Source organism: Bombina bombina, chromosome 2 (genome assembly GCF_027579735.1).
Source record: "Bombina bombina isolate aBomBom1 chromosome 2, aBomBom1.pri, whole genome shotgun sequence".
NCBI classification, from domain to species: domain Eukaryota; kingdom Metazoa; phylum Chordata; class Amphibia; order Anura; family Bombinatoridae; genus Bombina; species Bombina bombina.
The window spans coordinates 607255675-607282735 of NC_069500.1; the positions used below are offsets into that span (position 1 = coordinate 607255675).

A 27061-nucleotide genomic window follows, 5' to 3' on the forward strand; every position below is an offset into this window, starting at 1 on the left:
TAACTAGGAGAATGAAGTAAATACGATGTTAGAAGTAAATTGGAAAGTTGTTTAAAGGGACATGAAACCCACATTTTTTCTTTCATGATTTAGAAAGAAAATGCAATTGTAAACAACTTTCTAATTTACTTCTATTATCCAATTTGTTTTATTCTCTTGATATTCTTTGCTGAAAAGCATATCTAGATAGGCTCAGTAGCTGCTGATTGGTTTCTGCACTTAGAAGCCTTGTGTGATTGGCTCACCCATGTGCATTGCTTTTTCTTCAACTAAGGATATCTAAAAAATGAAGCAAAATAAATAATAGAAGTAAATTGTAACGTTGTTTTCATTTGTATTCTCTATCTGAATCATGAAAGAAAATTTTTGGGTTTAGTGTCCCTTTAAATTATATTTTTATCTGAATCATGAAATTAAAAATGTGGCTTTCATGTCCCTTTTAAGGGTTTTGAGCCCAAAAATAGTGTGTTTCTTGATGACCATCAGACGTGGTATTGCCACATTCCTCACTCCCTGTGCATTTGGAAATATTTAACCCATTATCCTGAGTAAAAATGACAGCTGACATACAGGGTACGTAATTTGTCATTAAGGGGTTAAATTACCTTTTTTGTGAACCCTATTGTAATGTATGCATCTCCTTCACATACTTAAATGCAATAACCTATTTGCGAGACACACTGTTCTGAAGGTAAAAACTGCCTTTAGAGAATTCCACCAGGGGCTTCTTAGTACTAGATAGATTTCTTACAGAATGTTGTAAGCCCACAGACCTTTAGCTTATCAGGCCCTATTTGAGAACTCCTATAAAAAAAAAATAGCAATTAAATCTTTATAGACCGTAAGCATGGTGCATTTCATTTTCATGATATATGAAGTAAAAAGCAATAAACCAACAACGTCATCAATTACTTTACTTTAACAGGTGCGGTGAGGCAGTAGAGAAAAACAAGAGGTTAATCAGTTCTGACCAGAGAGAATATCAGCGAGAACTAAAGAAGAATTATAACAAACTGAAGGAGAACCTTCGGCCCATGATCGAACGTAAAATCCCTGAGCTGTACAAGACTGTGGTAAAGACCCCCAGTGATATAAGGTAACTGATTTAAAAGACCAGAAAAAAACTACCATTTCTATCATACATATGAAAGAGCACTATTTAATGTTAAAATATTTTTTTGATGATAAAAAAAGTTCAAGGGACAATAAACACTAAATAAATTCAAGATGGAACAATGTATTCAAAGCAAAGATCTGCCTGATTATAATATGTAGATGTATTTTTATTAAAGTTAAAGCATTTCATTCAACAATATGCAACAACAGGGACTGAGTACATTACAATAACAGACACATAAGATTTATATAAGAATATAAATATCATACAGTTGATAAAGTTACAAAAATAAATAGTTTGAGAGTAATTTGAAGATATGATAGTTATATAGTATGAATACTAAATAGCAAACCTTCTTAAGTGCACAGGAGGCCATTCTGGGACCTCTAATACTTAAAGAATAAAAATAATAACAGAAGGTTACCACTCATGTGACTCATGAAAAAAAAACCTCATTGCCAAAGCAAACTCTTATCAATTGTTAAAAAATAAAGAGATATAAATACAGTAATAAGTCTGAAAACCCATGGTTAAACCAATACCTCTCATTTTCAAATATAATTGCTTCATTTCTCAAAAATCTAACTGGACCTGTAAAAAGTAAGATCATTTTTCACCCACTCTAGCAGCTAGTGAACACAGAATATAATACAAACATGGCCCCTATTGAACCTTTAATAAATGGTAATGAAGATAACATCACTTTGCAGCAGGCTGACAGTAAAATTTATGTTTGTCTTAAACTGGACTGTATCACAGATATAAAATGCATGGTATCAGAAAGAAATTGGTATATGAATCTTGGGACTTAGCTGTTACCTCAGAACAGAAAGAACCAGTAATAGTGGAACCAAACTAGCAAATATAAATAACAAAAATTGTCTGAACATAAACGCCAAGGTTTAGAGTTCTGCTGCTTTTGGCCGCCCGCTGGTATTTAGAGTCAGACAGGAAAGGGTCTAACGCTCACTTTCAAGCCGCGACTTTTCCATACCGCAGATCCCCTTATGCCAATTGCGTATCCTATCTTTTCAATGGGATCTTCCTAACGCCGGTATTTAGAGTCTTGGCTGAAGTGAGCGGTAGAGCCTCTACCGACAAGACTCCTACCGCCCATGGAAAGGCTGTAGTTAAGAGCTTTATGGGCTAACGCCGGTTTATAAAGCTCTTAACTACAGTGCTCTAAAGTACACTAACACCCATAAACTACCTATGTACCCCTAAACCGAGGTCCCCCCACATCGCCGCCACTATAATAAATATTTGTAACCCCTAATCTGCCGACCGCACACCGCCACCACCTACATTATCCCTATGAACCCCTAATCTGCTGCCCCTAACATCGCCGACACCTACATAATATTTATTAACCCCTAATCTTCCCCCCCAACGTCGCCGCTACCTAACTACACTTATTAACCCCTAATCTGCTGACCGGACCTCGCCGCCACTATAATAAATGTATTAACCTCTAAACCGCCACACTCCCGGCTCGCAAACACTAGAATAAATAGTATTAACCCATAATCTGCCCTCCCTAACATCGCTGCCACCTAACTTCAAGTATTAACCCCTAATCTGCCGCCCGGACCTCGCCGCTACTATAATAAATGTATTAACCCCTAAAGCTAAGTCTAACCCTAACACCCCCCTAAATTAAATATAATTTTAATCTAACGAAATAAATTAAATCTTATTAACTAAAGTATTCCTATTTAAAACTAAATACTTACCTGTAAAATAAACCCTAATATAGCTACAATATAACTAATTATTATATTGTAGATATTTTAGGATTTATATTTATTTTACAGGCAACTTTATTTTACAGGCTCCTTATATTTATTTAATTGTATGTAATTGTAGGTAATTTATGTAATTAATTTATTGATAGTGTAGTGTTAGGTTTAATTGTAACTTAGGTTAGGATTTATTTTACATGTCATTTTGTACTTATTTTAACTAGGTAGCTATTAAATAGTAAATAACTATTTAATAGCTATTGTACCTAGTTAAAATAAATACAAAGTTGCCTGTAAAATAAATATAAATCCTAAAATAGCTACAATATAATTATTCGTTATATTGTAGCTATATTAGGGTTTATTTTACAGGTAAGTATTTAGTTTTAAATAAGAATACTTTAGTTAATAAGATTTAATTTGTTAGATTAAAATTATATTTAATTTAGGGGGGTGTTAGGGTTAGGGTTAGACTTAGCTTTAGGGGTTAATACATTTATTATAGTAGCGGCGAGGTCCGTTCGGCAGATTTGGGGTTAATACTTGAAGTTAGGTGGCGGCGATGTTAGGGAGGGCAGATTAGGGGTTAATACTATTTATTCTAGTGTTTGTGAGGCGGGAGTGCAGTGGTTTAGGGGTTAATACATTTATTATAGTAGCGGCAAGGTCCGTTCGGCAGATTTGGGGTTAATACTTGAAGTTAGGTGGCGGCGATGTTAGGGAGGGCAGATTAGGGGTTAATACTATTTATTCTAGTGTTTGTGAGGCGGGAGTGCAGTGGTTTAGGGGTTAATACATTTATTATAGTAGCGGCAAGGTCCGTTCGGCAGATTTGAGGTTAATACTTGAAGTTAGGTGGCAGCGATGTTAGGGAGGGCAGATTAGGGGTTAATACTATTCTAGTGTTTGTGAGGCGGGAGTGCGGTGGTTTAGGGGTTAATACATTTATTATAGTGGCGGCGAGGTCCGGTCGGCAGATTAAGGGTTAATAAGTGTAGGTAAGGTAGCAGCGACTTTGGGGGGGGGCAGATTAGGGGTTAATAAATTTAATATAGGGGTCGGCGGTGTTAGGGGCAGCAGATTAGGGGTTCATAGGGATAATGTAGGTTGCGGCGGTGTACGGAGCGGCAGATTAGGGGTTAATTATATAATGCAGGTGTCAGCGATAGCGGGGGCGGCAGATTAGGGGTTAATAAGTGTAAGGTTAGGGGTGTTTAGACTCGGGGTTCATGTTAGGGTGTTAGGTGCAGACTTAGAAAGTGTTTCCCCATAGGAAACAATGGGGCTGCGTTGGGAGCTTAACGCTGCTTTTTTGCAGGTGTTAGGTTTTTTTTTCATCCCAAACTGCCCCATTGTTTCCTATGGGGGAATCGTGCATGAGCACGTTTTTCCAGCTTATCGCTGGTATTGAGGGTTGAAGTGGCGGTAAATTCGGCTCAACGCACCCTTTTTGGACTCTAAATTCCAGCGTTGTCTTAAGGGTGCGTTGGGAAAAAAAGCTGCGTTAGCTACGCGGGTCTTTACCGACAAAACTCTAAATCTAGCCAAAAGTTAGTGACATTGTATAGTATACATAAAATCTATTAGTATATTAAACAGTTTACTATATATAGTATGAAGAGGAATTATCAGCATGAGCTAGCATTATTATACCAAACACATTAGAGAACATAAATGCCTGAGACGTCTAACTAATGAACTCAATATACTCAAGGATCTGTCACTATTAATAGAAGTATAAAACGTATACACAGAATTACTGATTGTGTAAACTGATATCTGCTAGTTAGCTAGAAAGAGGGTCACACAATAATGGGTTGACAAAAAAAAAGATGATGATATTGTACCCCACTCACCATCCATTACAACATAGTCTCAGGGAGTCCATAATTGGATGATGGTACTCAATAAGCATTGCAAGGGGGAAGCTCAAACCCTAACAAAAGGACTCAGAGGTCTAGATCAGGGTCCCGTAATCATGAATATATCAATCTTGGTATCAATCTGCTCTGTATTCCATGGAATAACTATATTTATCAAATATATTCCAGGATGACATAGAAATGTAGCTATAATCAGCAGATTAGATTTGTTGTTTTATGAACTCCTGATGTGGCATCCTATTTCTATCTAAAGGGGAGGAGAGTCCACTGCTTCATTCATCACTTGTGGCAAATAAGAACCTGGCCACCAGGAGGAGGCAAAGACACCCCAGCCAAAGGCTTAAATACTTCCCTCATTCCCCAGTCATTCTTTGCCTTTCATCAAAGGAGGTTGGCAGAAAAGTGTCAGAAGATTCGGAGTAGTCTCTTATGGAGGGTAGTACTCTTCGCCATGGGACTGAAGTTTTAAGTAGTCCTGTCAGCCTCACAGTGAGAGCATGGGTTAAAGTTAGAGTCCGGAGATGCAGGGGGAGATCTGCAAAACCATCCCAACTCTTATTAACAGCTCCTTAAGCAATCAGCGTTGACAAGTTTTGCCTACTTTTATTCTCTCAAGTCCATGTCAGGAGGGCCGTGTTCTTGTTCCACGGCGTTGATTCTGGCAAGATCTTTCATTATGTATATATATGTGATAACGCAAGAAGCCAGGGTCACAGTAGTGTGACTCTTTATCTGTATAGAATCTAGGATAATACCCTCGGAAGGGGGCTATGGAACAGGGGGGATTTTAATATACATAATAATTTTATTGTGTTTTTTTCTGCACTTGTGTGAGATGCGGCTCTGTCAGTGTGGAACAGTTAGAGAGAGATTGAGGCGGACTTTTTTGGCGCGTCTCTCTCTCAGTGCAGGGGCGGTCCTGCGTGGCACTCCATGTGACTGGGTGTGGCCTCAGTAACTTCCTTTTTCTCTACCCGTGTTCGGAGGAGACGAAAGCTATTTCTTGTAGTCCGGGTCATAGGAGGTGGTGAGTGCCCCGGCCATTGGGATATATAAAGGTGCCATTTAATCAATAAACAAGTCCGTAATAAAGGTGCAAGCTATGGAGGACTCTGATATGTTGGAGGATACTGTTTCTTTATCTAAACCTACTAACTGTGTATACTGTGAGGAGGTTCCGGTGGAACCGCCGTTACACCTCTGTTCCACATGTTATGACAATATTACTACTTCAAAAAAGAATAAAGTATTTAGTACAACTGAGCCTTCCACCTCTGAGGGCTCTCCATCCCGCAAGGTGCGTTCCCTACAAGCATCTCTGATTACACAAGCAGTTCCCTAGGGCACTACTAATCCTCCCGCAGGAGGGGCCCTTTGGCCTGCAGACTTCGCTGATCAGTTGCAGACAGCGGTTTCTGCTGCCATAAATGTGATGCCTCGTCCTTGTAAGCACAAGCGGAAGATACGGCACAGCTATCCGTCTCAGGGGTCTTCGACTCCACTGGATATCTCGGACAGATTATACGCTGAGGAGGACAACTCCGACTTATCGGAGGATGTCACTTCTGGGTTGGAATCGGCTACTTCTAGGTCTCCGTATGCAGAGGAACCAGATTTCAAATTTAAGATGGAGCATTTACATTTCCTGCTGAAGGAAGTGCTTGCTACGCTGGAGGTTCCGGAACCGAAACTCCCGGAGGAACCTTCTATCCCTAAACTGGATAGGGTTTACGAGGACAGGGTAGTGCCCCAGTCCTTCCTGGTTCCTTTCAAAATGGCGAACATTATTAAGAATTAATGGGAGAAACTGGGTTTGCCCTTTTCTCCCTCATCCTATTTTAATAAGCTTTTCCCCGTTCCGGATGCGCAGCTTGAACTGTGGGGAACCGTCCCTAAGGTGGATGGTGCTATCTCCACACTCGCTAAGAGAACGACCATTCCGCTTGAAGATAGCTCCTCTTTTAGGGAACCCATGTATAAAAAGATGGAGTCCATGTAGTGGAAGTTGTTCCAACTGACGGGGTTCATTTTCCAACCGGCGGTGGCAGTCGCTGCGGTGGCTGGTGCAGCTACCTATTGGATAGGATAGGGTAGTGCATTCGTTCATTTGTGATGCTAACATGCAGATTATTCGCCTGAATGCTAAGACGTCTGGGTTTTCTGTTTTAGCTTGCAGGGCTCTGGCTAAAATCGTAGTCTGCTGACATCTAAGTCTTGCTTGCTTTCCCTACCATTCAAAGTGAAGGTTTTTTTTTGCCCGGGCCTGGATTCTATCATATCTACAGTCACGGGTGGCAAGGGTGCCTTCTTACCTCAGGATAAGAAAGCCAAACCTAAGGGATCTATTTTTCATCCCTATCGTGCAGACAAGTCTCAGCGCCAGCAGCCTTCCACGAAATCTGAGCAATCCAAGGGATCTTGGAAGCCAGCAAACTCTTGGAACAAGTCCAAGCAAACAAGAAGCCCGCCTAGTCAAAGTCGGCATGAAGGGGCGGCCCCTGACCCGTCCTTGGACCAGGTAGGGGCAGACTATCTCTTTTTGCCGGGGCCTGGAAGGGAGACGTTACAGACCCTTGGGTCCTGGAGGTCGTCGTCCAGGGGTACAAGATAGGTTTCAAATTGTATCCGCCTAGAGGCAGGTTCCCCCTGTCAATCATCTCTTCGAGACCAGAAAAGAGAGACGCCTTCCTGGGGTGTATGAGGGATCTCTCATCTCTCAGGGTAATCTTCCCACTTACTCCGGCAGAAAAATGTCTGGGTTATTATTCAAACCTTTTCATGGTCCCAAAGAAGGAGGGCACGTTTCGTTCAATTCTGGACCTACAGGCCTTAAACAAGTTTTTGTCAGTCCCATCGTTCAAGATGGAGACAATCAGGACAATTTTGCCCCTTGTTCAAGAGGGGCAATTCATGACGACTATAGACCTGAAGGACGCTTACCTTCACATTCCAATCCACAAGGATCACTTAAAATTTCTAAGGTTCGCCTTTCTGCACCAGCACTTCCAGTTTGTGGCCCTTCCGTTTGGTCTGGTGACGGCTCCAAGAGTCTTTACAAAGGTTCTGGGAGCTCTTCTCGCAGTAGCGAGAGCCAGAGGGATTGCAGTGGCTCCGTATCTGGACGATATCCTGGTCCAGGCTCCATCCTACAGTCTGGCGGAGGATCATTCGAGAGCTCTCCTCCTTCTACTTCGGTCCCACGGGTGGAATATAAAGGAAAGAGTTCATTGGTCCCCAGCAACAGGGTGGAGTTCCTGGGTACGATACTAGATTCTTCTGCAATGAAGATATTTCTGACAGACCAGAGACGTTGCAAGCTTGCGTCCAACTGTCTAGCCCTGCAGACATCCTCCAGGGCATCTGTGGCCAAGTGTATGGAGGTAATCGGGATCATGGTATCCAGCATAGATGTCATCCCCTTCGCCAGGTTCCATCTCAGACCTCTTCAGCTGTGTAAGTTGAAACAATGGAACGGTGATCATTCAGATTTGTCCCAACAGATATCTCTGGTGGACCCTACCGTGCCAGTTGTCTCAGGGGACTTCCTTCCTGAGATCATCCTGGGAGATTGTAACCACGGATGTGAGTCTATCAAGATGGGGAGCCTTTGGGGTACCAGAAACGCACAAGGCAGATGAACTCAAGAGCAATCGAGTCTACCTATAAATATTCTGGAACTTCGAGTGATATACAACGCTCTGAAGGCTTCGCCCCCTCTGGGGTCATCCCAATTCATCAGATTCCAATCAGACATCACCTCGGTGGCTTACATAAACCACCAGGGGGGACGAGAAGCTCCCTAGCAAAGAGGGAAGTATCTCAGATTCAGGAATGGGCAGAGACTCGCAATTGTTCGCTCTCAGCGATCCACGTTTCGGGTGTGGACAACTGGGAAGCGGATTTTCTGAGCAGACAGACATTTCATCCAAGGGAATGGTCTCTCCGCCCGAGATGTTTGCGGAGATCTGCAGCAGATGGGGGATGCCAGAAATAGATCTCATGGTGTCCAGACTCAATTGCAAGCTACCCAGATACGGGCCGCCATCCAGGGATCCCCATGCGGAACTGATAGACGCCTATAGACTTCAACCTAGAATAGGTTGAAGTCTATAACCCTGGGACTTCAACCTATTCTACATATTTCCACCGTTGCCTCTTCTACCTCGAGTAGTGGCCCGCATCAAGCAGGAGCAAGCTTCGGCTATTCTGATTGGTCCGTCATGGCCGCAGAGGATGTGGTCTAGTGGTGATGTTGTCATATCCGCTGTGGAAGTTACCTTGTCGCAGGGCTAACTGTGTGGAGATTGAAGCCGTGTCTTAGCCAAAAGAGGTTTTTTGGAGAGAGTGATCAACACTCTCATCCATGCTAGGAAGCAGGTCACTAGGCACATCTACCACAAGGTGTGGAGGACCTACTTGTCCTGGTGTGAGGAACGAGGATACCCATGGCACAATATCAAGGTATCCAGGATTTTGGCCTTTTTCCAGGATGGTCTGGATAAGGGTCTTGCCGCCAGTTCCCTAAGTGGACAGATTTCAGCTTTATCAGTAATGTTGCATAAGAAGCTTGCAGAGCTTCCTGACATTCAGTCCTTTGTTCAGGCTCTGGTTAGGAATCCGGCTCGTCCCTGGAGCTTAAACTTGGTGCTTAAGGTTTTGCAGAGGTCTCCGTTTGAGCCTATGCATGCCCTGGGCTTTGAGATTCTCTCGTGGAATTCCCTGTTGTTATTGGCTATTGCATCGGCATGCATGTTCCGATCAGCCAATAGAATGCGAGCTCAATCTGATTGGCTGATTGTATCAGCCAATCGGATTGAACTTGAATCTGATTGGCTGATTCCATCAGCCAATGAGAATTTTCCTACTTTAATTCCGATTGGCTGATAGAATCCTATCAGCCAATCGGAATTCGAGGGACGCCATCTTGGATGACGTCCCTTAAAGGAACCTTCATTCGTCGTCTAGTCGTCGGAAGAAGAGGATGGATCCGCGCCGGAGGTCTTGAAGATGGAGCCGCTCGTCATCGGATGGAAGAACATAGAAGATGCTGCTTGGATGAAGATGTTTGCCGGTCCGGATCTCCTCTTCTGCCCGGATAGGATGAAGACTTCTGCCCGAAGATGGACTTCTTCAGCCGCCGCTTGGATCAAGACTTCAGACGGAGGATGGACATCTTCAGCCCCCCGCTTGGGCTTGGATCAAGACATCAGAGCCTGGAGCGATCGGTGATACCCGGTGTGGTGAAGATAAGGTAGGAAGATCTTCAGGGGCTTAGTGTTAGGTTTATTTAAGGGGGGTTTGGGTTAGATTAGGGGTATGTGGGTGGTGGGTTGTAATGTTGGGGGGGTATTGTATGGTTTTTTTTCCAGGCAAAAGAGCTGAATTCTTTGGGGCATGCCCCGCAAAAGGCCCTTTTAAGGGCTGGTAAGGTAAAAGAGCTTTTCTGTTTTAATTTTAGAATAGGGTAGGGCATTTTTTTATTTTGGGGGGCTTTGTTATTTTATTAGGGGGCTTAGAGTAGGTGTAATTAGTTTAAAATTGTTGTAATATTTTTCTAATGTTTGTAAATATTTTTTTATTTTTTTGTAACTTAGTTCTTTTTTATTTTTTGTACTTTAGTTAATTTTTTTAATTGTATTTATTTGTAGGTATTGTATTTAATTAATTTATTGATAGTGTAGTGTTAGGTTTAATTGTAACTTAGGTTAGGATTTATTTTACAGGTAATTTTGTAATTATTTTAACTAGGTAGCTATTAAATAGTTATTAACTATTTAATAGCTATTGTACCTGGTTAAAATAAATACAAAGTTGCCTGTAAAATAAATATTAATCCTAAAATAGCTACAATATAATTATAATTTATATTGTAGCTATATTAGGATTTATTTTACAGGTAAGTATTTAGCTTTAAATAGGAATAATTTATTTAATAAGAGTTAATTTATTTCGTTAGAATAAAATTAGATTTAATTTAGGGGGGTTTAGGGTTAGACTTAGCTTTAGGGGTTAATATATTTATTATAGTAGCGGTGAGGTCCGGTCGGCAGATTAGGGGTTAATACTTGAAGTTAGGTGTCGGTGATGTTAGGGAGGGCAGATTAGGGGTTAATACTATTTATTATAGGGTTATTGAGGCGGGAGTGAGGCGGATTAGGGGTTAATACATTTATTAGAGTATCGGTGAGGTCCGGTCTGCAGATTAGGGGTTAATAATTGTAGGTAGGTGGAGGCGACGTTGGGGGCGGCAGATTAGGGGTTAATAAATATAATATAGGGGTCGGCGGTGTTAGGGGCAGCAGATTAGGGGTACATAGGGATAATGTAGGTTGCGGCGGTGTGCGGTCGGCAGATTAGGGGTTAAAAAAATTTAATAGAGTGGTGGCGATGTGGGGGGGCCTCGGTTTAGGGGTGTATAGGTAGTTTATGGGTGTTAGTGTACTTTAGAGCACAGTAGTTAAGAGCTTTATGAACCGGCGTTAGCCCAAAAAGCTCTTAACTCCTGGCTTTTTGCTGCGGCTGGAGTCTTGTCGTTAGATTTCTAACGCTCACTTCAGCCACGACTCTAAATACCAGCGTTAGAAAGATCCCATTGAAAAGATAGGATACGCAAATGACGTAGGGGAATCTGCGGTATGGAAAAGTCGCGGCTGCAAAGTGAGCGTTAGACCCTTTCCTGACTGACTCTAAATACCAGCGGGCGGTAAAATCCAGCGTTAGGAGCCCCTAACGCTGGTTTTGACGGCTAACGCCAAACTCTAAATCTAGGCGTTAGTTTTTCATACTGACAAAGCTGTTCTGTGAACCGGTTTGGGATTTCTTCCCAAGGTAGTGTTGAGTCGTAACATTAACCAGAAAATAGTGGTTCCTTCCTTGTGTCCTAACCCTTCCTCTTCGAATGAGAGGTTACTTCATAATCTGGATGTGGTTCTGGCCTTGAAGTTTTATCTTCAAAACACGAAGGAGTTCAAACAGACGTCGTCTTTATTCGTTGTTTACTCTGGAAGGCGCAGGGGGCAGAGTGCCTCTGCAACTTCTCTATCTTTTTGGTTGAGGAGTATGATCCGTTTGGCTTATGAGACAGCGGGACACAAGCCTCCTCAGAGGATTACGGCTCATTTGACTAGAGCTGTGACCTCTTCTTGGGCAGATTTGAGGCTTCTATGGAGCAGATTTGTAAGGCGGCCACCATCCTTACATACTTTTGCAAAATTTTACAAATTTGACGTTTTTGCTTTGGCGGAAGCAGCTTTTGGGAGAAAGGTTCTGCAGGCTGAGGTGCCCTCAGTATAGGGTCCGCCTCCTTTACCCTCCCGTTTTCTTCATTCAGTGTCCTTTAGAGCTTGGGTATTTGTTCCCACAAGTGATGAATGAAGCAGTGGACTCTCCTCCCCTTTAGAGGGAGAGTCCACTGCACCCGCCCATTCTCCGGTGGGCGGACCTACATTTATTTTTGTTCTTCTGGCACCATTTATACTCTAATATTTCTCCTACTGTTCCTTGTTCACATTGGCAGAATGACTGGGGGATGAGGGGAGTGGTGGAGGTATTTAAGCCTTTGGCTGGGGTGTCTTTGCCTCCTCTTGGTGGCCAGGTTCTTATTTCCCACAAGTGATGAATGAAGCAATGAACTCTCCTCCCCACGATGGAAATGAAATTATCAGGTAAGCATAATTTATGTTTCTGGTCGCTGCCCAGACACGCCCCCATGTAGATGTATTTTATATCCGTTTTTTTAATATTACAAAAAATAAGTGTAAAGTTGTAGGAATCCATTTATCATTAGACAAGAGGAGAATGTCCCCTGCTAGGGAACCTGTCCACTGGTGTGGGTAGCTGATGCCGTTCATCCGCTGCCCACATTTAATATTGCACAAGGATGTTCTTGTGCAGCGCCACCCCCTTGTCAGAAACAATTGGTTGCAGCTATATAGGAAACTTTATTTAAACTTCTCTGTTGAGGACAATTAGGCGCAGCTATAAATGAGTGAAGTAGAAAACTGTGTGTGCAACCAATTACTGTTTGGAACATATTAGTTTGGAGTGTGAACCTCCACTTGTAACTGAAAAGCCCATAATTTCAGAATTCATACAAGGAAAGTGTACAAATATAATATATATAAATAATAAAAGTATATTGCAACGTTTGTTTTTCTACACATAATTGAACATTTGTTATAATAAGTATGTAATGTCCCTTTAAATAAAAGCTGCTTATTTGATTTTATGGCTAATAGAAAATACAGGTGGACCTGTGCTCACTGGTGGATGGACAATTCTCCTATTGTTTTATTGGTGGACAGTGACAAGCCTCACGTGTATAAATAAAATATTTCTCAGTTCACCAAGATCTGTTTTACAAAAACAATAAAATAAAATGCTGTACCCCTTATTAATTATTTGGTTGGTCCCTTGTAAATTATTCTGTTAATAGACCTTGTTATGCATTATTGGACATTCGTGGCTAGATGTTTGTGTGCTCATTTGTAATTATTGCAGGATTATTAATTCAGTGGAACATAGCTATAATAAAGGATTAGTTGCATTTCCCATGATCCTTGTGGGTAAGCCTAGCATTACAGAAGCATTCCACAGCTAAACCAGTTAATTAACCAAAGTGTGTTACAGTACGTTTCAGAAAGTTATTAGTAATATCTGTTTATAATGGGAAATTTAAACCCCCTGGCTTCCAGAGATGACTTGCCCTAATTTTGCTTTGCCAAAACATCCCGGCACTCCAGTAGTAAAAGTAGAAATCCTTTATTTGAAAAAAAGTTTAAAAACACATAAGGCAAAAACAGAAGCCCAATAAAAATAAAGGGACAAGAGGGGAAACCAAGGCCCCCTCATACATCAGACGCGTTTCATGCCACTAGGGCACTTGTTCACAAATAGATTGTACAATTTAAAGAGAAAAAAATCCAATACAGTTTTTTTATTATCAAATGTATTTAATTCTCTTGGTATCCATTGTTAATAAGCAGGTAGGTACAGTAGGTAGGAGCTTCCATGTGTCTGGAGCTCTATACGGCAGCAGTTTTTGCAAGAAGGCTTTAATGCTTTAAAGGGACATTAAACACTTTGATATGGTAACATAAAATGATAAATTGCATATAATTAAAAAAGTCTGCAATATACTTTCATTATTTATTTTGTCCTCTTTGCCTGTAATTCCATTCTGAAATTGTGAGCTTTTCAGTTCCTGTTAGAAATGGAAGTACAGAACACTGTTAAATCCAGCACAACCATTGGCTACACACTCTATTGACTTATTTATAACTGACCCTAATTGGCCACAGCAGAGAAGGTAACACAAGTTACAATATGGCAGCTCCCAGTGTTTTATAGACACTAAAACTTTACACTTATTTTGTCACTTTTTAAACAACTAATGAAACTTTAAAAAATACATCTACATGTTAGTCATGGACTAATCTTTTCTTTGAATGCATCATTCTATCTAGCATGTATTTAGTGTTTAATGTCCCTTTAACAATGTTACACATTGTTAAAACACCACGGTCATCAAGTGTTCAAAAGTGTTTAACATTATTAAAATCCATATAGTGCTACAGACATTACATGCATGTTACCTACATAGGGGTGCTTTTCAACAAAGAATACCATAAGAACGAAATAAATGTGATAATAGAAGTAAATTGTAAACTTTTTTTAAGCTATCTCAATTAATAAAGAAAAAATGTTCTGTTTTGTGTACTAAATGTAGGCTTAAATGTCCCTAGGAGTGACTGATTGGTAAATATCAGAGATGCATTTACTAATAGGACCCATAGATAACAACAACCATACCATTCTGTAGGGAACTTGGTGACTCATTAGGGAATGGCTGTTAGTTTATGATTATATTTATGGTTGGTGAAACAGCAAGAGAAGCCTTCTAGTGCACAACGTAGAGCAAGCTTTCCCGAGAGAGGTCAAAAGACAACCAAACGAATCCCACGGCTTCAGAGAGAGGTCAAAACCAAGCTCCCCCCCCCCCCCCCAATTGAAATACACACAATATTAACATTGTGGGACACAGATAAGTGTTTCTCAGAAACAAAACACAAGAGCACTAAGTGATTATATTTACAGCCCACAAAAACAATACTGTACTGGAACCATTGTATTAGATTTAGATTTTGCTCCTGGCACTTGGCACCGTCAGGGATAATGCTGTCATAGGTGAGATTCTGCAGTGTACACTTTCATTAGTCAGAAACAGAGAACAACATCATTTAAGTCAGCTGCCTACCTATGTAATGCTGCCAAAATAAGATAAGGCTGCGAGAACGAAGAAACATTGATAATAGGAGTAAATTAGAAAGTTGCTTAAAATTGCCTGCTCTGTCTGAATCATTAAAGAATACATTTGGATTTCATATCCCTTTAACATCCCATTTACTATTTACAAAAAGACTTAAGAATTATTATTTTATTTTAAAACACAACATGGCATTACCCCATTTATAAAGAAAGCCCATAAGATTGTTGTATGCAGAACGTTTATTAAACAATCATCTCTTTTATATAAACAGTATAGGCAGAAGTGCACAGGTACTATGAATAGGCTTCTTAAAATAGAACACAATAATAAAGCACAAACCTCTTCACAAGATGCTAGCACCTACCTCCAACACTGTGATTTTCTTGAACAAGACACTAAAATTATTATTTTTATGGGGGTAACAAAGGAAGGGCACTTGGCTAAAAATCCTTGCACAATCACTTCCTAAAAGTGAAAGCTTCACTGAACACGTTTTATTATATAGCCAATGCATTTCAGAGACATTTAGAGCTTACTATTATGCTCTTTATAATCTTCACCTTACACAGTAGAGCGCCAGGACTATGGACCACTATATCACTAAAGCTCAACTATAAACTCTACTCTGACAAAGCTAAAGATGTAATAGATACCATTAGATCATTGCCTGCTGGCAAAACCACAGGCCCTGATTGGTTTTGGAATAAATGCTATGCTGCTTCCCCACCCTGTTGGCACATTAGTATCCTCTCTTACTCACTTCATCAGCTAGAGTGTACTGTACTCTAAAAATATTAAACCGGAATTGTAGCCATTTCCATGCTAAAAACTGTGAAAAGCGCTACTAGTGAGTATAGTGTAATCCCTTTACAAAAGAATGTAAACATTTTACTTTTTTCTGATAGTAGTGAGGACCTTTGGTGGTAAGTCTGTAACAATTACATAGCTTTTATATTCCTAAAATGAGTAACAAGGAAGATGTCTGTGCTATGCATAGCAAGTGTGATGTATCCAACCCCAAGGTCATCAGATCTTGAAGGAACCTACTGATCCCAAGTTCTGCCACACAATGAACAGGTCAAGTTTTAATTATTGCTTAATATTTTTCATGATAAATGTGTGAGTAATATCTAGATTTGTTTTGCTGCACGGATCATAAACAACTCAAAGGAACAATAAAATCAAAATTAAACTTAAATTGGTTGAATAGAGTAAGACATTTAAATGACTTTCCAATGTATTTCTATTATCAATTTTGCTAAGTTCTTTTGTATCTTTTGATAAAGAATAATCCTAGGTAAGCTCAGGGGTGTGCTTGTCTCGTTAGCCATCTGGCAGCAATGTTTGTGGCACTGTTATACAGGGTTGTAAACATGGCTGCCATAGACTGCTAAAGACGTGCACACTTCTGAGCTTCTTGCAGCTTACGTAGTTTTATTCTTCAATAAAGAATACCAAGAAAACAGAGCAAATGTGCAAATAAAATTAAATTGAAAAGTAGTTTACATACTTTTATGTAGGTAGGCTCAGGAGCAGCAATACATTACTGGGAGCTAGCTGATGATTGGTGGCTGCACACAAATGCCTATTTTCATTGGTGAAACCAAATGTGTTAAGCTAGCTCCCAGTAGTGCATAACTGTTCCTTTTAAAAAAAGGATACTAAGAGAATGAAGCAAATGTAAAGAAAAAAATGGGATTCATGTCCCTTTAATTGAAACGTAAGTTTAAATTCCTCTGAATTCTGAAAATTGCTTTATATTTTAACTGCATTAGTTTATCTTCATAATCTTTATCTAAATGATTACTAGATTTTTAATGCAACCCCTCGCCCATCACAGCATAGTATTTACCTGTAATAAGGCCACTAAATAGTTTGTTTTCCATACTCTCAGTAAAATGGTGAGACTAACAACCAGCATTTGGAATCATTTCCACAGTGCAATTTCTTCTGAAAAAAATGCAATTTGCAAATACTGTAAAATAAATGCTTTTTCAAATGCTACCAGGATGACAAACCCCCTCCTTGCATGCCAGAGGTGTCCTAAAGTACTGCATGATACTTTAACTATAGTATTAGAATGGCTCAAATAAACAAATTGGGGACTGAAACCTCATGAAAACTGCGACAAAGACCCTAGTTGGGTCAGATAGATATGCTCCATTGGCAGCAGTGATCAATGTGATATGCTTAGGGGTCGATTTATCAAGCTGCAGCGGACAGGGGCACACACACGTGTCCCTGTCCGCCGCAGATCACCTCTGGCAGACTGAATTCCGCTGCCGGAATTCAGCATTGCACACGAGCGCTGTCAATCTCCTCGGTCAGACGAGACGGGGGAGATTGAAATTCACCACCTAAGAGGTGGCAAAAGGTGAGGGAAGCAGCGGTCTAATGACCGCTGCTTGTTAAATACAGACTGCAGGTTCTCTTGTGAGAACAAGCAGTTGGAGGGGGGCGAAGCCTGCCGAAGGCTTTAATAAATCGACCCCATAGTGTCTGACTTAAAACAAATGATGATTTTTAGAGCTGTGGGGCTTCAAGCATTAGTCATTTCACACATGGCTGGAGCTAGGTGAAAATATCCAAGGCATGCAGGCAACTGCAAACAAGCAAGTCTTGTGTCTTGTTTATACCATGGAGAATGGCATTTAATTAATGGGAATGCAATTGCAGAGCTCCAAATTGTAATTCAAATCAACATATCCCGCTTACTTATCTATCTTTCTAACATCCATCAATGCGCCTTTTACATTCCAATTGTTCAGATGACTTCAAATGCTGTTATTTTACATAAGGGTTTGGTAAAACACTGCTAGATAATATATATATATTAAAGGTATTTCTCCAACATAGGTGTGTCCGGTCCACGGCGTCATCCTTACTTGTGGGATATTCTCTTCCCCAACAGGAAATGGCAAAGAGCCCAGCAAAGCTGGTCACATGATCCCTCCTAGGCTCCGCCTACCCCAGTCATTCTCTTTGCCGTTGTACAGGCAACATCTCCACGGAGATGGCTTAGAGTTTTTTAGTGTTTAACTGTAGTTTTTATTATTCAATCAAGAGTTTGTTATTTTAAAATAGTGCTGGTATGTACTATTTACTCAGAAACAGAAAAGAGATGAAGATTTCTGTTTGTATGAGGAAAATGATTTTAGCACCGTAACTAAAATCCATGGCTGTTCCACACAGGACTGTTGAGAGCAATTAACTTCAGTTGGGGGAACAGTGTGCAGTCTCTTACTGCTTGAGGTATGACACATTCTAACAAGACGATGTAATGCTGGAAGCTGTCATTTTCCCTATGGGATCCGGTAAGCCATGTTTATTAAGATAGTAAATAAGGGCTTCACAAGGGCTTATTAAGACTGTAGACTTTTTCTGGGCTAAATCGATTCATTATTAACACATATTTAGCCTTGAGGAATCATTTATTCTGGGTATTTTGATATGATTATATCGGCAGGCACTGTTTTTGACACCTTATTCTTTAGGGGCTTTCCCTAATCATAGTCAGAGCCTCATTTTCGCGCCGGTATGGCGCACTTGTTTTTGAGGACAGCATGGCATGCAGCTGCATGTGTGTGGAGCTCTGATACATAGAAAAGTCTTTCTGAAGGCATCATTTGGTATCGTATTCCCCTTTGGGCTTGGTTGGGTCTCAGCAAAGCAGATTCCAGGGACTGTAAAGGGGTTAAATATAAAAACGGCTCCGGTTCCGTTATTTTAAGGGTTAAAGCTTCCAAATTTGGTGTGCAATACTTTTAAGGCTTTAAGACACTGTGGTGAAATTTTGGTGAATTTTGAACAATTCCTTCATACTTTTTCGCAATTGCAGTAATAAAGTGTGTTTAGTTTAAAATTTAAAGTGACAGTAACGGTTTTATTTTAAAACGTTTTTTGTGCTTTGTTATCAAGTTTATGCCTGTTTAACATGTCTGAACTACCAGATAGATTGTGTTCTGACTGTGGGGAAACCAAGGTTCCTTCTCATTTAACTATATGTATTTTATGTCATAAAAAAATTTAGTAAAAATGATGCCCAAGATGATTCCTCAAGTGAGGGGAGTAAGCATGGTACTGCATCATCCCCTCCTTCGTCTACACCAGTCTTGCCCATACAGGAGGCCCCTAGTACATCTAGTGCGCCAATACTCCTTACTATGCAACATTTAACGGCTGTAATGGATAATTCTATCAAAAACATTTTAGCCAATATGCCCACTTATCAGCGAAAGCGCGACTGCTCTGTTTTAGAAAATTCTGTAGAGCATGAGAACGCTGATGATATGGTTTCTGAAGGGCCCCTACACCAGTCTGAGGGGGCCAGGGAGGTTTTGTCTGAGGGAGAAATTTCAGATTCAGGAAACATTTCTCAACAAGCTGAACCTGATGTGATTACTTTTAAATTTAAGTTGGAACATCTCCGCGCTCTGCTTAGGAGGTGTTATCCAATTTGGATGATTGTGTTTATCTGGTCATTCCAGAACCACTATGTAAAATGGAAAAGTTCTTAGAGGCCCCGGGGCCCCCCGAAGCTTTTCCTATATCCAAGCGGGTGGCGTACATTGTTAGTAAAGAATGGGACAGGCCCGGTATACCTTTAGTACCTCCCCCCATATTTATAAAATTGTTTTCCTATAGTCGACCCCAGAAAGGACTGATGGCAGACAGTCCCCAAGGTCGAGGGGGCGGTTTCTACTCTACACAAGCGCGCCACTATACCCATAGAAGATAGTTGTGCTTTCCAAGATCCTATGGATAAAAAATTAGAAGGTCTGCTAAAGATGTTTGTTCAGCAAGGTTCCCTTCTACAACCAATTGCATGCATTGTCCCTGTCACTGCAGCCGCGTGTTTCTAGTTTGATGAGCTAGGAAAGGCGATTATTAGTAATTCTTCTTCTTATGAGGAGATTATGGACAGAATTCGTGCTCTTAAATTGGCTAATTCTTTCACCCTAGACGCCACCTTGCAATTGGCTAGGTTAGCGGCGAAAAAATTCTGGGTTTGCTATTGTGGCGCAGAGCGCTTTGGTTAAAATCTTGGGCAGCGGATGCGTCTTCCAAGAACAAATTGCTTGACATTCCTTTCAAGGGGAAAACACTCTTTGGCCCTGACTTGAAAGAGATTATCTCTGATATCACTGGGGGCAAGGGCCACGCCCTTCCTCAGGATAGGTCTTTTCAAGACCAAAAATAAACCTAAGTTTCGTCCCTTTCGCAGAAACGGATCAGCCCCAAGGGCTACGTCCTCTAAGCAGGAAGGTAATACTTCTCAAGCCAATCCAGCCTGGAGACCTATGCAAGGCTGGAACAAAGGAAAGCAGGCCAGGAAACCTGCCACTGCTACCAAGACAGCATGAAATGCGGGCCCCCGATCCGGGACCGGATCTGGTGGGGGGCAGACTCTCTCTCTTCGCTCAGGCTGGGGCAAGAGATGTTCTGGATCCTTGGGCGCTAGAAATAGTCTCCCAAGGTTATTCTCTGGAGTTCAAGGGGCTTCCTCCAAGGGGGAGGTTCCACAGGTCTCAGTTGTCTTCAGACTCCAATCTGTTCATAGTTCCCAAAAAAGAGGGAACGTTCAGACCAATCTTAGATCTCCAGATCTTGAACAAGTTTCTCAAGGTTCCATCGTTCAAGATGGAAACCATTCGAACACTTCTTCCTTCCATCCAGGAAGGTCAATTCATGACCAAGGTGGATTTCAAGGATGCGTATCTACATATGCCTATCCACAAGGAACATCATCGGTTCCTAAGGTTTGCATTCCTGGACAAGCATTTCCAGTTCGTGGCGTTTTCTTTCGGATTAGCCACTGCTCCTAGGATTTTCTCATAGGTACTAGGGTCCCTTCTGGCGGTGCTAAGACCAAGGGGCATTGCTGTAGTACCTTACTTGGACGACATTCTGATTCGAGCGTCGTCCCTTCCTCAAGTAAAGGCTCACACGGACATTGTCCTGGCCTTTCTCAGATCTCACGGATGGAAAGTGAACGTGGAAAAGAGTTCTCTATCTCCGTCACCGAGGGTTCCCTTCTTGGGAACTATAATAGACTCCTTAGAAATGAGGATTTTTCTGACAGAAGCCAGAAAAACAAAACTTCTAGACTCTTGTCGGATACTTCATTCCGTTCCTCTTCCTTCCATAGCGCAGTGCATGGAAGTGATAGGTTTGATGGTAGCGGCAATGGACATAGTTCCTTTTGTGCGCATTCATCTAAGACCATTACAACTGTTCGTGCTCAGTCAGTGGAATGGGGACTATTCAGACTTGTCTCCGAAGATACAAGTAAATCAGAGGACCAGAGACTCATTCCGTTGGTGGCTGTCCCTGGACAACCTGTCACAAGGGATGACCTTCCGCAGACCAGAGTGGGTCATTGTCACGACCGACGCCAGTCTGATGGGCTGGGGCGCGGTCTGGGGATCCCTGAAAGCTCAGGGTCTTTGGTCTCGGGTAGAATCTCTTCTACCGATAAATATTCTGGAACTGAGAGCGATATTCAATGCTCTCAAAGCTTGGCCTCAGCTAGCGAGGGCCAAGTTCATACATCAACCATCAGGGGGGAACAAGGAGTTCCCTAGCGATGGAAGAAGTGACCAAAATCATTCTATGGGCGGAGTCTCACTCCTGCCACCTGTCTGCTATCCACATCCCAGGAGTGGAAAATTGGGAAGCGGATTTTCTGAGTCGTCAGACATTGCATCCGGGGGAGTGGGAACTCCATCCGGAAATCTTTGCCCAAGTCACTCAACCGTGGGGCATTCCAGACATGGATCTGATGGCCTCTCGTCAGAACTTTAGAGTTCCTTACTACGGGTACAGATCCAGGGATCCCAAGGCGGCTCTAGTGGATGCACTAGTAGCACCTTGGACCTTCAAACTAGCTTATGTGTTCCCGCCGTTTCCTCTCATCCCCAGGCTGGTAGCCAGGATCAATCAGGAGAGGGCGTCGGTGATTTTGATAGCTCCTGCGTGGCCACGCAGGACTTGGTATGCAGATCTGGTGAATATGTCATCGGCTCCACCATGGAAGCTACCTTTGAGACGAGACCTTCTTGTTCTAGGTCCGTTCGACCCACTCCAGCGGACTGCTTGGAGATTGAACGCTTGATCTTATCAAAGCGAGGGTTCTCAGATTCTGTTCTTAATACTCTTGTTCAGGCCTGAAAGCCTGTAACCAGAAAAATTACCACATAATTTGGTATATCTGTTGGTGTGAATCTGCAGGATTCCCTTGGGACAAGGTTAAGATTCCTAAGAGTCTATCCTTCCTTCGAGAAGGATTGGAAAAAGGATTATCTGCAAGTTCCTTGATGGGACAGATTTCTGCCTTGTCTGTGTTACTTCACAAAAAGCTGGCAGCTGTGCCAGATGTTCTAGCCTTTGTTCAGGCTCTGGTTAGAATCAAGCCTGTTTACAAAATTTTGACTCCTCCTTGGAGTCTCAACCTAGTTCTTTCAGTTCTTCAGGGGGTTCCGTTTGAACCCTTACATTCCGTTGATATTAAGTTATTATCTTGGAAAGTTTTGTTTTTGGTTGCAATTTCTTCTGCTAGAAGAGTTTCAGAATTATCTGCTCTGCAGTGTTCTTCTCCTTATCTGGTGTTCCATGCAGATAAGGTGGTTTTGCGTACTAAACCTGGTTTTCTTCCAAAAGTTGTTTCTAACAAAAACATTAACCAGGAGATAGTTGTGCCTTCTTTGTGTCCTAATCCAGTTTCAAAGAAGGAACGTTTGTTGCACAACTTGGATGTAGTTCGTGCTCTCAAATTTTACTTAGCAGCTACTAAGGATTTCAGACAAACTTTGTCTTTGTTTGTTGTTTATTCTGGTAAACGGAGAGGTCAAAAAGCAACTTCTACCTCTCTCTCCTTCTGGATTAAAAGCATTATCCGATTGGCTTATGAGACTGCCGGACGGCAGCCTCCTGAAAGAATCACAGCTCACTCCACTAGGGCTGTGGCTTCCACATGGGCCTTCAAGAACGAGGCTTCTGTTGATCAGATATGTAAGGCAGCGACTTGGTCTTCACTGCACACTTTTTCTAAATTTTACAAATTTGATACTTTTGCTTCTTCTGAGGCTATTTTTGGGAGAAAGGTTTTGCAAGCCGTGGTGCCTTCCATTTAGGTGACCTGATTTGCTCCCTCCCTTCATCCGTGTCCTAAAGCTTTGGTATTGGTTCCCACAAGTAAGGATGACGCCGTGGACCGGACACACCTATGTTGGAGAAAACAGAATTTATGTTTACCTGATAAATTACTTTCTCCAACGGTGTGTCCGGTCCACGGCCCGCCCTGGTTTTTTTAATCAGGTCTGATAATTTATTTTCTTTAACTACAGTCACCACGGTAACATATGGTTTCTCCTATGCAAATATTCCTCCTTAACGTCGGTCGAATGACTGGGGTAGGCGGAGCCTAGGAGGGATCATGTGACCAGCTTTGCTGGGCTCTTTGCCATTTCCTGTTGGGGAAGAGAATATCCCACAAGTAAGGATGACGCCGTGGACCGGACACACCGTTGGAGAAAGTAATTTATCAGGTAAACATAAATTCTGTTTTTAAAGGATTATATCAAAGTAAAACATTTAATAAAATAACCTTTGAATATTTATTTTCATTAAGTAATAGGTGGTTCTTATGTTACATCATACCACAGTAGCAGAATGTCTGCTTTTCAGCAGTTATGCTGAGCGAATATTTAGAAAACAAATCCTACACTATTCCTCTAAACTTATAAATGTACTACTTATAAATGTGTAATGAATGATTGGTGAATGATAAGAAGTATTTGATATTTCAAGGGAAGCAAATTAACTGCGGTTTAAGAAACTATTTTCAGATTTCTTGATATCTCGTTTCCAGTAGCAATCATTTTGTTAAATATCCAGATTTTTTTTTGGCTATGTAAGCATCCTGGTCCTAATCTGCCATTAAAATCAATATATGTGTCTTCAAGAATAATGTGTCTCTTCCTTTTTTAGTATAATACAAATTGCGTAACAAACATTCTTTTTTTTTTTTCAGAGGCCTATTGCACAGAAACAGCTTCAGAAAATATGATTCTTAATATTCTCCGAACAGCTGATGAGTTTCTGAAACAGTGCTCAGCAAGTGACTGAATACGCTGTATAGATCACCAGAGATGCTCTTTAGCATTTCCAATGCCTTATAAAAAACAAAAATAAAACAAAGCAGAAGGTTGTTGGATAATACTTTATTCCTTCAAAGCAACGCAACATTGCAGGTTTGTTCAGGTCCCTCACCAGATCTACTCACCTCCAATGGTCATAATTATGTGGGAAATTCACCCACTTGTGCCCAGGTTTTGTTTTCTGGTAAGAATACAGGCCCTCTTTTGAGTAGCCTGGGGTAAATAAACAAAAACCTCACCATGCAAAATCATTAGGGGCTTTTTTGGGCATTATATTGCAATGTATGTGTATCTCCTTCACATCCAGAGTTCTGTTAACTAGATAAAGATCTATCATCAAATGAAGCAAAAAACACATTTGGCAGAAGATTACAGGGCCTACAATTAAGATCTTGGATCTCGTGACAAAGTATTGTCCCAGATCAATATGCCTTGGGAAGACCCAAGCATAGCTCTAAGTACTAGTCACGTTTTCACTGTGTTGGTGTAAATAAAACAAATGGCACATTATTCAACAAATACATATGAAAGATGTATTTTGATAATAGGTGAAGTTTGAAAGCCATATGAAAACATACTTTTGATGGGCATTTCAAGTAATAAAAGCTCTCTCATATTCAAATGTTATTTAAATGCATCAAACCTAAAATGTGTTCTACATGTTACATGGTGACTTTCTTACAGTTTAAAAAGCTAGCATTTTTTAGCTTGTGAAAGGTACAGAGTTGACAATAGGTCAATAGATATTTGCAATGTCACATAACAACTGTAAAGTTGTTTAAGCAATCAATGGCAGACCATTTGTATTTAGTAAATGTTTTGTCGGTCGGAAAATTATCCAGAGACAATGAGTTTGGCCATTTGCAACTATCTGCAAACGCTTAATTTTAAACCTGAATTTCTATGTACAGTATTTGGATAAATAAACTTAAAGAAAAACATTTGCAAATGGGTTACATGTTTTATGTCTGCAAGGTAGACTATAGAGATGTATATATGACTGTGTAAATCTTTTTGCCTTCAAAAATTGCATTTTGCTTAAAAAATTTAGCATTTTTTAATATATTTTTTCATTATAAACTACAAGCATATATGTAAAGATTCATTTTTATAAACGCTTTATTTCATATTGCAGTATTCTTTGTTATAGACCTTTTTTATTACTTTCTAACCATCATAGTTGCTAGAATAATTTTTATGTAACATTTCAATTATGTTTAATTTAAATTAACATGGTACTGAAAATAAACAACTTATGACTGTCAAATTATTCATGTTTTATTTTTCAGATACATTTATATATTTGTGATTAATCAGGGAGTTTTCTAGTAAAAATATTTTTTTACCTCATTTGCAGCAAGATTACAAGTCGCGAGTTATGATTTGTATGGTCTTTTCGCAATCAATTTCCATTGTGCAGGTATTACAAGTCTTTAAAAATCGCGATTGCCTTTTACGCAACATTCCTTTCTGCACTCGAAGAGCTATAGTTAATGCTTTTCCGCAAAACAAAAGTTTCACGAAACACTTAAAAAATACATTACAAAAAGTAAGGTTAAACTTACATTAACACTGTCTAATAAAAATTATTAAAAACAAATATTGCGCACAAAAGTTATAAGGACTTAAAGATACGAGATCTCGAGGGTTAGGGAAAAAAAGCAGACGCAGGAATTTTACATTGACATTCATACACATACATAGAGAAACATTGATTTATATGCATAGAGATATGTCTAACTATAGAGATAATGAAAATATTTTACATTACAATCTTATGCTCATTAAACAATATCTCAGATGTATTTTCAATTTGATATTCGCATATAGATCTCGAGATATCTAGACATATATATATTCATATACATATCTTGCAGTAAATAGATATATCAGTCCAAATATCATCAAATATATAGATAAATATTTATTTAGAAATAAATAGAAGATATTCCGTTGTGAAAACAATTTCGCAATTTGAAATATTTGCATTTTCATGGGCTATGCCCAACATATTATATATATATATATTTTCTATTTGTCTTCTCCATTTACTTCTATGGGGAATACGTGAATGCGCACACGATTTCACGGTTTGCATTGCACAGCTTAACGTAAGTGCAAAATAAGTTATTTTGCAACTTGTAATACCTGCGCAACCCCAAATGCGACAAAGCCATAACGCACGCGGCTTGTAATCTTGCCCTTAGAAATTTATTATCACAAATAATATTAATATTATAACAACGCACTTTTCTTCTGTGTACACTGGATATTGTTTACAATTGCTACAATTGTAGTTAGATTTCTTCTCTATGCTTCAAATTGAACTTCCATTGAAAGTGATGTTTTCTTTATTTCACTGTAATGTGCCAATGATTATGTACAGACACAATCATTTTTTTCCTCATTGTGTTTATTCGTTAGTTGTTTGATCCATTTTATTGAAATGTTGTAAAGTTAATAACAAATAAAAGCTTTTATGGAATAACATTAGTTCCTTTCTAATGTCTACATTTGTGAATATTAGTTTTATTTAAAGGGATAGATATGCAGCCCTAAAATTCTTATAAAGGTCCCACAGCAACAGTGTTTAAATCCCTCGAGTGTCTGTGAAGGTACATGTGTTCTGTGGTTTTAAAGAGAGAGAAAGGGGAGCAGACGTGCTATGAACTAGGTTGCAGTTTGCCGCTCTGAGCATGGGCAGAACCTGACTTCTGTTTCTCTAGCTTTTATTGATTAGGAAACCAATACATTTTACTGTAGAAGATTTACAACATCAAGCTAGATATGCCTTCCTATAGAGACCCCATCTCCCTTGTAGAGTTATAACATGAAGTAATGGACACTGCACAAATTAAGTTAAAAAAAGAAAAAAAGAAAAGGTAAATTCCTTT

The 27061-nt window shown here is 40.3% G+C and overlaps 1 protein-coding gene across 1 annotated transcript in view; it reads left to right on the plus strand.

The window, feature by feature from the left end:
• The window catches only part of DOCK8 (dedicator of cytokinesis 8), a 515743-nt gene extending 489083 nt beyond the window's left edge, over positions 1–26660 (plus strand). Inside the window, exons 48-49 of the mRNA XM_053699981.1 lie at positions 926–1096; positions 24041–26660. Coding sequence (XP_053555956.1) covers positions 926–1096; positions 24041–24083 — 214 coding nt within the window. The 3' untranslated portion in view covers positions 24084–26660. The remainder of the gene's footprint in view (positions 1–925; positions 1097–24040) is intronic.
• Positions 26661–27061: the final 401 nt, after the last annotated feature.